Source organism: Talpa europaea (genome assembly GCF_964194135.1).
Source record: "Talpa europaea genome assembly, chromosome: 4".
NCBI classification, from domain to species: domain Eukaryota; kingdom Metazoa; phylum Chordata; class Mammalia; order Eulipotyphla; family Talpidae; genus Talpa; species Talpa europaea.
The window spans coordinates 111,835,228-111,848,151 of record NC_140070.1 but is presented as its reverse complement, the minus strand read 5'-3'; the positions used below and the strand labels follow the sequence as shown (position 1 = coordinate 111,848,151).

The following is a 12,924-nucleotide window of genomic DNA, read 5'->3' as shown; positions in this document are numbered from 1 at the left end:
TAACAACTATTGATTTCAGGACATACATTTTACATGGTCTTTTCTTCTATAAATTAATTTACAAAGCTTTTGAAATTAAAAACATGCTAAAATATTTACAAATTGATCATTTACTTGGGAGTCTAGAAACTGTGCTGATAATGTAGAATATATAGAAGAGTCCTTTCCAAGTTTTCAGAAGGAAATGAGTATCAAGCCTGCAAAGCTCAGTAGGTGTTGTCAAAGTGTGAGGCCAGGACTCTCACTCTCTGCACTGGCGTCACACAGGAGCATGCTGAAAAGGCAGACTCTAGGGCTTCACAGCAGACCTACTGACCAGACCTACTGAAACAGAATTTGCATTAACACAATTTTCAAGTAACTCAAGGATACGTTAACATTTGAGGAGCTCTGTACTAGAAATCATTATTTCACCTGTTATTTTAAAAATGGGAAAGTCGAGGCCATATGTGATGAAACAACTTGGCCAAGGTCAGAAGAAATAGAGTATTTTTAATAAAGAAGTCTTTATATTCAGGTCATCTGTATTTGCCAATTGTAGGGAGGAAAGCCAAACACTTTAACTCCAATTAACAAATCTATAATTAATTAGTAAAATGATCTTCCCTTCAAGTTTCACATTTTGTAGAACAAGCTGTTTGATTTGGCTGGGGCTCAGGTCGGCGTGTTTATGAATTTCACAATTCACAGATGTTAGACACTCTCAGGCTAAGTAAGGGAAGAGAATGTCAAGTTTTAAATAGCTTCTCTCTCCTCTCCTGGCTGAAGCAATAAATAAAATATTTTTATGAAACGCATTTTGAACCAGAATTTTTTTTAATAAGGAAATGTCAAATTTCTTAGAAAAGGACTTGTGATTGTCTCATAACTTTGACAACTACTGATGTCACAGATTCACAGGTGATCTGTGGTTAGTAGCTGAATAGAGGATGTGAACTTGCCACATGGTAACACTCGGGCACACAAACTAGTTTGTTTTTTTTTTTTTTTCCCTGTTGCAGTCTATTTTAATTTAGCTTCTGAATCATATTTCATTGAATTTCCAAATCCACAAATCAAGGATAGATTTACAGACTGTATTCAGAAAGGAAATAAATAATTCTGCATGTTTTAAACTTTTCCTGATATTAGTTTTTGGATAAATGAATAATATTACACTTTTACTCCAAAGTAGATCAAGTCAAAGCAAAGCCAAGACAAATAAGCAAATGAGATAGACTGATAGAGATTGAAATAAATTCTAATGCTATTAGTCAGCAATTTTGAATAATTTTGTAAGCTTCAAAACAATATAAAATAACATACTATTTCTCATTTAAATCACTTAAAAAAAAAAAAAAACTCTGTGTGTGTGTGTGTCAGAGAGAGAGAAATAGGAAATAGGATAATTCAAAACTCAAAAAAGTTACTTTCTTTTATTGGCCCAAGCAAAACTTCTAAGTGGTTATGAATGGATATCTCTTTCTCTTGGTTGAGATGAAGAGTGAGTTCTAGGTTAAATATAATCAAGGAATTTCCCTGTCTTTGCTATTTGAGATTGTGACCACAACAGGCGGCTGGCTGAAAGAGGGAATGGTGGGGGGGAGGGTTTGTGGGGGTGGAGACAAAAAAAAAAAAATAACACCAAAACTTCCTAAGCAACTCTGTCAAATTTTTAGCTCTAGAAGCAGTTACAGAAGTCCTTAGATCACATCAGTATGCAGATACAAGGAAATATTAATTACTGTATTCGGGTGGCCACTCATCAGCTCAATTCTGTGACAAAAATCCAGGCTGCTGAAATTAAACTCTGATGCCATTCATGCCAGCATCCAATCATCAGAGAGACCAGAAGTTCAGAGATGCTTCCAAGTTGCCAACAAGTGTGGCCACTATACGTCAAAGACTCTAAAGCCGTGGTGGAAGGGGAACAATTTCAGAGAGGATGCCCAGCTGGTAAGAATCCACTGTTTCTGATGTTTTAGTCACTTGATGAATCTCATTGGCTGACATCAAGAAATGCTCCGCCTCTTTGCAAATGTGTGTGAAGTGGGGAAGTGTCTAAACTTCTATGTCTGATAGCATTTGACCCTATCGCTTTTAGCCTCCTGACTTTCTATCTATATATAATAGGTATATGTGTATATGTTATATCATTATTCTCCATTTATCGATATCAAAGAGAGTTGAAGGAAATGAATTTTGAAACTTCACGGTGTGCTACCCTACAGTACTGTCCCGACCCGTACATCCAGCGGTGAGTTAAACGTGACGTAACTTCTATCAAAACTTAACTAGAATGCCTTGTGTAGCATGAGTGTTTCTGCTGTGTACAGAGAGCAGCCCGTCCTTGTGTTTGAGCACAGTGATGTTATTTGGGCTTTCTGTGGACTTGAAGTAGTTGTGGGCATCTTTTCTAATTTCCTTTTTAAATTCATGTTTGGATGTACAAAGTGACAAAGTTTGAAGGCAGTCTTCCCATAGTTTCTTAAAATATCATCACACCATCTGAAACTTTTAAAAATATTTTATTTGCCTTGTTTAGAACTCACCCACCCAAGGAGAAACTTCACTGGGCAGGACCATAATAACCTGTGGATGATCTTCAAGTCAAAATAAATGCAGAATATTTTTGATTTATATATTAAAAAATAGATAAATAGCCATTGTTATGCCAAACAGATTGCGGCTTGTCATTTTGGCTCTGAGGAATGTTTTCTCTTTGATTTGTTTCATAACAAACATCATCTTTTGACAAATCTTGACTTTTAAAACCTATGATTAGCCTGAATTTTATTTGTGTTTATAGGAAGGAACATTTGCCTAGTACTAAGAAGGAATATTAGTGAGCATGCACGATGTGTGTGTATGTGTTTCAAATTAGAGTTTGCTATTTTTAAACTGGTAAGTGAAATCTGAACAGTGTTTTTCCCGTCATAAAGTTATGGGAGATATTCAAGTCGTATGGAGCAGTGTGATGTTGTTAATTTAACAGCATGATATTTGATGTTGGAATTTCATACTTTATGTTGTAAGACTAATGAGAGAGGTCCTCTGAGTGCTGAAAACAGTGGGGGCTCCAAAGGGGTTAACTTGTCATTCACCACGGATGGCTGTTGGACTGTGACCCCAGAAGTGGAGTGGGTCCTCTAGGCAAGGCTCAGTTGCTGGTGCATTGCCTAGGGAATTATGGAAGATACGTGATCTTTTTTCATTAATATGATTTGTCACCACATGGAACATTAATGAGGACAATGCAGCTTTTGCTTTTCTTCCTGTGAGGTTTAGAGTAGGCTGCTTGAGAAAACAGAAGAGGAAAAGAAAGATTTAATGGTAAATGAAATAGTGGAGAGAGAAAAGAGAGGGAGAAAAAGCAGAGAGAGAAGAAGCGAGTTTGTGTTCTTACAGGTTGAAAAGGGAAGTGTGAATAGTGATTTCAGCCCTGTCTTGCTGTCTGTGATGAGCAACGGTTATTAACAAAAGTGAATGGCTGAGGAGTTTACTGTTCTTGCATAACTTGAAAATTAGATTTAGTTGAAGGTGGGAACTGGGTCCATAAAGTACAAAACACCAGAGATTTTCTAGTTCTCAAGATTTCTTATTACACTAAATATTTTGTGAAATAATATTTCTATGAATACAATTCTCATGAAACAGTTGCCATATGATGCCTCATTTGAGGGCATCTCTCTCTTAAAGTAGGTACCTGGATCAATGTGAGTTTTAGAAGGTTACTTCTGTTGATTAGTAATGCACACATGAACCTGTGTCCCCCCAGAGGCATTTCTAATGACTGATGAGAGAAAACTGTAAATACCAATACATGAGGAAATTGCTTCTCCTATTGTCTCAATAAATCATTAAATCATGGTGCAAATGTCATCTATATTTTTGACAGATTGTAAAATTCTGAGTAATAATGGTATTTAAAAATAACTTTAAATTTTGCAGGAATGTACTAAGCTTTCATGGGAGCTGAATGTCACTTTTGGGGAAAGAAGGGAAGCATGTTGGGGAGTTACTATGAGACTGTGGTACAGAGTGTTCAGGAAACATCTGTTTGGCTGTTTTAGGCAAGATTATGTCCTTTCCATTTGTAATAAAAACTTAACTGGCAAATAAAAGAAAAACTGTGTTACTGAGCATCTACCTTGTATAATGTACTAGAAATATCAAGCAGTAAGATATGGCTGTAATGTTTATTTTTTAACTCCAAAGTACCTAGATACTTAAAAACAGATTGATATTGCTCCATTACTTTAATGGTTTTGCCACATATTTTGTAAGGACTGAATATTTACTATTTCCTTTTTTTGATACTGAGTGAATTAGCAAATTAATAAGTAAAATATCACTATAAGAAATCTATGGTACTGTATATCATCAATGCAAGAGTCAAACAATATTCTCTTTGATGCTTAATGAGTAAGTGGATTTGAGTTGGTTTTTCTAAGCAGTCAATCCTTGCAGTTCTCAGTTTACAAAATCTATTTTAAGAAAGACCAAATTTAGTCATTCTATATTCATAGTCTTCTACATAGTTAAATTTGTCTTTTTCCTGACCTCGTCTTTAGAAAGAAAATATGAAAAAGAATTTTCAAGAGGAAAGAACAAGATATCTTATTATTTTTAACTCCAAGCTACCTTAATGCATGAATTTCCTTTCATCACAGAAAAGAATGAAATAGAGATGCTATTATCAACTACTGCTGAATGTTAATGCCGCCCCCATTCCAAAGTACCATACATTTCAAAGTATTATGATAATCATTTTTTGAATCAAAAGTGAGATTCACCCTTTGTTTTTGTCTTTGCATCTGATATATTGACATATAATTACACATAAGTTTTGATCTGATGATGGTGATGATAATTTAGTCTTTGCAAAAAACTTTCTGAATATCAAAAAAACAGTCACTCTAGAGCTTAGATTTTTCCTTTTGATGAGATTGACCATTTCACAGAGAGAAGGTATCTTGTCATTTTGTTGTTAACATAATTTTAAGAAAAATGTTAAAGCATAGATGAAAATTTGCAAAAGCTATAGGTCAGAGCTGAGTCGGTTAGCATTTCCTTATAAATGAAACCTATACATAATGCATATTTTTTATATTTTAATTAGGTTAATATTCAAAATGAACCCAGAATTTAATCTTGTTAAGAGAATCTAGAAGAAAAATCTTGGCTTATTTATTATTGTTTGTGTTATAATTTGGGCCTTCCTGTATTCTTTTGTTTTTAGAATTGCCATCTAGATTTTAAAATAGATTTTTAAGCAAGTAATTCCAACAAATTAAATAATTTTAAAAATCACATTTAAAATAACTTGTTTAAAGTAATAAAAATAAATCAAGATTAAATTTTGAAGTGGTGTGCTTAGAGCTAGACACAAGAGAAAAATAATTCCTAATACAATTTGAATAATTTATAAAATGGTTTTGTATTTTAACTATTTTTTTTAGTTACCCTCTACTCAAAAGAAACATCACTATTTCTTTTAAAATACTAAAAGGATGAGTAAGATGTATTTCCTGTGTAAATGGCGTATTGATTGTGGATTTTATGCTTTTCTAACTTAAGGGTCAACTATATTAACTGTGCTTTCTAAATATATCCCAAAAGGAACTTACAGTAAATTTATTGTGCAACATCATTTCATTTTTTCAGTTTAAATCTCAAAAAGGCAGATGTAGTGTTTTTTTTTTTTTTTTTTCCCACTTGCCCCTCCAGTGTGCTCCATCCTTTTCTGTCTTGCTCTGTACTCCAGGAAGCTGACTTCTGAATTGCACTAGCAGTTCCTTTCTCCTCTGGCATCCTTTTGGGTTCACAGTGGGAACCTCTAGGAGGGGGGTAGAAGGGCACAAAGAGAGTAAAGTCGAAATAGCTGTGTCCCTGGCTACTTCTCCTCTGGATTTTCTACTAAAAACTGCAGGTCTCATTGGATACCCTTACCACAGATCCAGCACTCTGGAGTTCGAGGAACTGTTCATTGCTCTTCCATTCCCTCAAACTTAGGGATGGTAATCATTTTCAGTCACTGCTACTTGTAAATAATCATACCATATCCCTTATCCCTGGATAAATAGTTCTTTATTTAAACTCTCTTCAAATTGCCCTTTTCTCATGGGTTCATTAATTTGATCATGATCCTGATAAATGCAATTTATATTTATATATATTTATATATAAATATGTATATAAATATATTTATATATTTATATATATATATCTCCACAATGTTGTTTATGTGTGTATGGAGACTTCAATAATTGATATATAATAAAAATAATTTCTGATATAGGGTAAAGGTTGCATCTAACCATTTCAAGGAGTAAGCCAATATAATGAGAGTAATCTATTAATTTTAGTCATTTCCATAAGCAGTAAGTCTCTCTGACTAAAAGAAATTAGTCAACATATTGCTGTCTGTGTGCATTGTTCATATCTGTGTTTGAAATGAAGCAAGGCAGAAAGCAGGAAGAATTGGTCCCTCAAGTAATAATGAAGGTACAATTTATCAGCTAGGACTAATGTATCCACTAGTTGTAACCAAGGGAAAACTTCTTCAAACCCTTAAAGTTTTCACAAGACCTTGTAGGTTCCAAAAGATCTTTATATCTTTTAGTTAATTCAAAGTATGATGTTAATAATTCTTGTATGCTGCTCCTGAGCTGTGAGTGCATTTAAATGGTAGAGAGGCAGAAAAGTGTGTTTGTTGAATGCACCTTAGATTTTTCAAGGTATCTGGATTGTAGTCTTAACTTCATCATTAACTGATTATGTGACCTTCATGAAACCACTTAAGCTATCTAGATCATAAGGTGATTAGGCATAACAACTTCTGATCTACTTTTCACAAATAAGACTGAGAATTAAAAAGGAACCCAGCTAAACTCTGAGATGCACCTTCACTGCATTGCTTAGTTCTACTATTGTGTGTCTAGCATACCAGTTGGTTGATGGTTTCATCACAGGAACACTTATATTCTCATGTAGGCATACATTAAGTTCCATTTTATCGATATCATTTTTAAATTAAGAACAAATATTGTTGTGGTTCTTGCTGATGCCTTGTTTTTTCTTTCTTAGTTCTTGTACTTTAGAATTGAGAAGTCTTAATCCCAGTGGGATTAAACGATTTGCCCAAGATCATGCAACAGAATAGGAACAGAATAAGATCTAGGATTTGGCTCCCACTTCAATGATATTTGTACCATAAAAGAAAGCATTTTATTATATTCGTACAGAACTTTACCATTAAACAGAACTTTACCATTAAAGTGTTCTATAATACATTATGTATCTGGCCCACCTGGGAAGTGGGCAGGTGGCCTCCAAAAATAGCCACATCCTAATCCCAGAACCTGCAAATATGTTATAATACATGACCTGGGAATTAAGATTGCAGATGGAATTAAAGCTTCTAATCAGCTGACATTATGATAGTTAGATATCTTGGATTATCCACACACAATGTAATCACAAGAATCCTTAAAAGTGAAAGTGGGCAGCAGAAGAAGAGTCAGAGTGATGTGATGAGAGGAAAGACTCCACAAGTTTGGAGAGAGAAGGTCATCAGCCAAGGAAGGCTGGTAGCCTCCAGAAATAGAAAAGGTAGTAAATGATTTTCCTCTACACCCTCCAAAAGGAGCTCAGTCCCATAAAAACCTTAACTTCTTTCAACCCAATTAAACCTGTATCAGGGTTCTCACCTACAGATGTGTAAGATAATACACTTGCATTGGCTTAAACCTCAAAAGTTGTAGTAACTTGTTATAACAATAGGGAGAAATTCACCAGGTAAAGCATTTGTATCCCTCAATTTTTGTAAATGTGATAATTAAAAATACTTTTTATTTTGATTTGTTTGCTTATAGTATTCCAGAAACTGATTTATTTCTTTTTGCTGCTAAGTGGAAAAGGTGGAAGTTATGAGTAAGATATGATCCTACACTTCAGGAAATTCAACGTAGAACTACATGTTTAGAAGTAATATAAAGAGATGTGAGGAAAGATAGAAGGACATGAGTCTTGTTGCTGGGGTTAGCAAATGCAACAATCCACCCTTGAGACAGCAGATTAAAAGGGTGATTTTTTTGTCAGTTGCATCTATTAAAGTTCCTCAAAATGTTTCCATATGTGTGTTTCACCCTTAGATGTAACTCTGAAACTGTGGCACCCAAAGCTAGATTTAGGGAGCACAGTAATACACAAACTCACTTCTAATGTTGCAGGAATTCAGAGAGATGCTACATCAACACCCCAATACTATGATTTGATAAACTTAGGTGGAACCCTGAATTTGCAATATAAACAAAAACAGCAAATAATTTTGATTCATGTAGTTCTTAAACCACTCTTAAAGAGACAGCTCTAGACCTCTGGAGGTATAAAATTTCCAGTAAATTTTAGGTTTGACATTACATTGATGCCGGTCCTGCCTGCAGGCCGACGGGGTTCAGGAACACGGTGGAGGGGCTGGGGATGAAAAGACACGTGCTCTCTCTTGGCTGGAAACAGGAACTCTCTTTATTTTAGGGGAGGGGCTATATCTCGGAAAGCCTGCGCATGCACTTTACGTGGATTTGCAACATCCGGTTACTGTTGCATCAGCCTCCACTTTGGGCAGAAGTGACTGATCTTTGGGCGGAAGCGACCACCACCCCAGGTCCCCCTGCTGGTGTAAGCCTGGTACTGACACATTGATACCACCTTTTGAAAACTGAAGATGAGGAGAAGAATCACAAAATTAGCATTATTATCTAGCATTCCAGATGTTGCAAATTTTAAGAATTTCTATGGACAGTAAGACAAGCTTGGACCCTGTCTCCTGTAGTTCATAAAAAGGTGTGTTGTGATATGAACCAAAGACACATACCTTCCCCAAGACAGACTTCATGTTCTCACTTTACTTAAAAGCCAAATGGAGTATGAGATTAAAGTGGCAATTTTCAATCTCTGTTTCAAGTCAAGAAAGCCAAGCTTCTGATTAGCTGTTTTGCAGCTTAAATTTGTCCTGACAGGGTTTCTATCTCCTTTAAAGAACTCCCCAAACACTAGTCCTCAAGCAACAAGTGATGGATGGATAAAGCACTGTAATTACGATCAAAGTCCAAAGCCTCCATTCTGTGTAATTATGCACTTCCCAACCTCTGAAAGTCACTTTGTTCCATTTAAAATAGGATGAGAAATGGACATGGGTGATGTGTACTTATTGGTTAGTCAAGGTTTAGGAGATGACAGTTATTAACATTTCTGTTTTACTTTAAGCCATAATATTTAAGGGATATTTTTGATGGGGAAAATTAATTGTTAGTACACTCTTAATGTTGGTTTTCCATTCTCCATGTATATATGACTTTCCTTTTATTATGAATTGGACTCTTCGAAGTTCAGAATGAAATTGTTAAGCTTAGAAAAAGAAATGTGACGGCTCAAAGTCCCTTACCACTTACAAATTTCCAGTTCCTTTTTCCTTTGCACAAATGAGAAAACTTAATTTGTAAAACTGAACACCAAATGTCCATTCTCATGTTCCATTAACTCAGGCAGCACTCAGAATTGAAGGTAAAACCAACATCATAGTAACCTTAAGACTGATAACACATTTTGAGTCAAACATATGAAATTAGAAGGTAGTGTGATAATCAGTTTCATATTCACCTCAAGTAAATTTTAATGTAAACCTTTTTTTTAATAGATGATGCTATAGACAGAAACAATAATAAATTAGATAAAACCATTTGTTATGATTTGGGAGGTTAGTGTTTGGACCTGGGAATGCTATCACTATTAATTTACATGGGAATTTTTTTGACATTTCTGAACCCCCCAAAACTACCTACCAAATCACACAGATAAGACTATTCTACTTTTGGATGGAGGGGAGACCCTGTATTTTATACTTTTAGATTGTTCATTGTGTTTCACTTGCTAGCTGTTCCCATAATATCCTTATATTACATTGAGATGATGATTTTTAGAACTTTCTTTAAAATACCAGGTTCCAAATATTTATTTAATATTCACTGTAAAATTTTCTTTCTTCTTCATTTGTTTTTCCTGGCTCAGTGAAGTTTGGATTTTGTTCTTGAACTTAACAGTGTCATTTAATTTTTACCAAAACAAATAATTACAGTATATAAATGAGAATGTTATTCCTTCCAACTTTTCCATGACACCACATTCTACTCTAAAGAAAAGTAGCAATAACATGTACATTTCCATTTTTTTTTCTTTTCAACACTTTCGTTATCTCAGGCAATGAATGAAAACTTTCTGCTCCATAGGATTTTCAAACTAAATCATGAGCCATCAAGATTTCTAGTCAAAATGAATTTTTTCCAGCCTGTTAATTGATACTATCTAATATGATAAATCATTGCACCTGCACAAGCTTTTTTTAGTGTCCTAAGATGTGAAGTGGCTCTGAGACTTCTTTACTGATACTTTAAATATTAATGAATGAAATAACTTCAAGTTTATGTTGGTATGAATGGCGGCGTCATAGATACTGTATTTACACTCACACTTTGTGCTTAGTCTCGTGTGGATTCGCATATTTTCACTAAGCAAAGGTCTTCAGTGCTGGAGTGTCCGTGAATACTCTTCTGGATCCTTTTATCTGACATTTGAGATTCCATGTTACTGGTATATGGCTTTACCTTTGTCTTCAAACCTTTAAAGCAGCAAAGCAGAAGCTGGCATTTTCTTCTCTATTTGTCTCCCTTCCTTTCTTCTTTCTCTCTTTTATAAAAGCTTTTTGTTTCTTTTTTCTGGAGAGAATCCTAATGTTATCACAATTAAAAAAATACACTAATTATTTTTTAAAAACAAAGCTTTTTCTTTGCTTTGTGGGCAGGAAGAATATACCTGAAAAAGCTAGAAGTATCACAAATCAATTATTTAAAGGCAGTCCAACTTTGATCAACAAAAGTGAAGTTTCAGTGTTCTGTAATTAAAGTAAATTATGACAAGAACATATCAAAAATAAAAACATAAATAATATTGACACAACATGATGTTAGGGTTTATTTATTTATTTATTTATTTTTGTATCTAGTTTATCTAGGATACTAAAGTTGTTAAGTATCTCTTTAAGGAGCTTTGTAAATGTTTAAATAAATTGCTAAATTCTGTTGGTTGGACTGACAACCAAAAATAGAAAAAGGGAAATGATAATACCTAAAATAGTTCAATCTCTTGTAGAGTACACAACTATTCAGTAATGCTCCATCAATATTTACTGGATACTAGATGGTACTTACAGGATAAGAAATTTAAAAATTCTAAAGTTATCCAGATTTTAAAATGGCTTTAAAATCATCTGAATTAACCGAGTTAAAAGAAGACCTTTGATGTTCAGCTAGAAATATAAACATTAGAACAATTTCAGTATTCTTAGATGAAGAACAGGGGGCCTAATGAACTGACAGAGAAGTAGGGGTATCTTGGTGGTGGGTGTGGTGGAACATATATCTGAAAGGGTTTGATCCTGTACCTTTGAATCATGCATTGTTGTAAACTAGTGTTACCTTGAAAAAAAAACAACAAAAAAATTAAACTATATATTCAGACATATGTTTTTGTGACTTGATATTGACAATAAAAATTATTTTTAGGCAAAATGCATGTTCTCAGTGAGGCCAACAAAGAAAATCTAGTAAAACAGTTGTTTCTCATGTTGTTCATGATTTTTTATACATAGGCATTATAATCATAAAATATTTTCAATATTTCACTAATTATATGTTACACTTTAACAACTGTTCATTTGTCATGTATTTTTGCATTTATTTAAATAGCTATAAAAGGATCTTATATCAATACATCTTAATATATTTACTATTTACCTTACTGAGCATTTAAGTTGGTCATAATTTTTATCATAAATGTTTAGGTTATTTCCTGACATCATACAATTGAAACAGATATTTAATGAATTGCATCTTCAATCCATACAAAATGTTATGTATTTTATCTTCACTGTCTCTGTATCATATAATGCCTTTTGTTTTGGCTAAGTAATATCTCCAGTTTGCAGTTTCCAAATGAGGAAAACAAGGCTCAGAGAGGTAGTTAATTTTATCACTGTCCCTTAACTGGTAGTGAAGGGCCTCTGTACATTCTCACTCTCATCTAAATCAGAACTTGAACCCAGGGCTATGGCTATCTGATCAAAAGATTTTGCTCTTTCCTCCATAATATGGGGTACCTAAGAAGGGAGAGGATTGGTAAATAAAAGGTTGCATACTTTTCAAGTTTCTGGAGAAGTTACTATTTAAAACAATTGTTAATGTATTTTGCCAAAGAGTTCTAGGTTTGCATATTAAAAATATTTGCTTGTTTAATAGATGTAAAATGGCATGTTTTAATTATCACTTTTTCGTGGAACTAGGGAAACTACAAAAAAACCACAATTATTAATTTCAAAAGATCTCAACTTTTGATCCTATCTTTTAAGGAAATGAGGACAGAACATAAATAGCTAAACATCTAGTATTCATTGAATTCTTAGTAGTTGTGAGAAACTTTTTTATTGCACTTTACATATTTAATGTTACACATTTTACCTTCAAACCACCTTAAAAGCTTTTTAGCAGTTTTATCAACAGCTAATAGACATAATGTTTGAGCCTAAACTTGTATGCCTCGGTTCAAATTTTCTCTCTTCCAATTGTAAATCTCCCTGGTTAATCTCTGCTTCTCATATATAAATTATCATGAAATAATCATACCTGCTTGATTGGGTTGCTTGGAGAATTCAATAATTGTATAGACAGCTTAAGACATCATCTGGCACATAGTAAGTACTGTATAGCTACTGTCTTATCCTTACGGTGCATATGAAATTGAATCACAGGGAAGCTATGTAGTCTGTCCAGTTAGTTATTGGTGGACATAGATAGGATCCTGATTTCTAATTGTTTTTTTTTTTTTTGTGGG

The 12,924-nt window shown here is 33.9% G+C and overlaps 1 protein-coding gene across 4 annotated transcripts in view; it reads left to right on the top strand.

Annotated features, from left to right (window-relative positions):
* Window positions 1-2,174: 2,174 nt before the first annotated feature.
* TP63 (tumor protein p63) overlaps window positions 2,175-12,924 on the top strand; it is a gene marked incomplete at both ends in the record, with an annotated part of 199,268 nt that continues 188,518 nt past the window's right edge. For all 4 annotated transcript variants that reach the window (XM_084231727.1, XM_084231726.1, XM_084231732.1 and 1 more), the window contains one exon: window positions 2,175-2,236. In XM_084231727.1, the coding sequence (XP_084087853.1) occupies window positions 2,175-2,236 (62 nt within the window). The remainder of the gene's footprint in view (window positions 2,237-12,924) is intronic.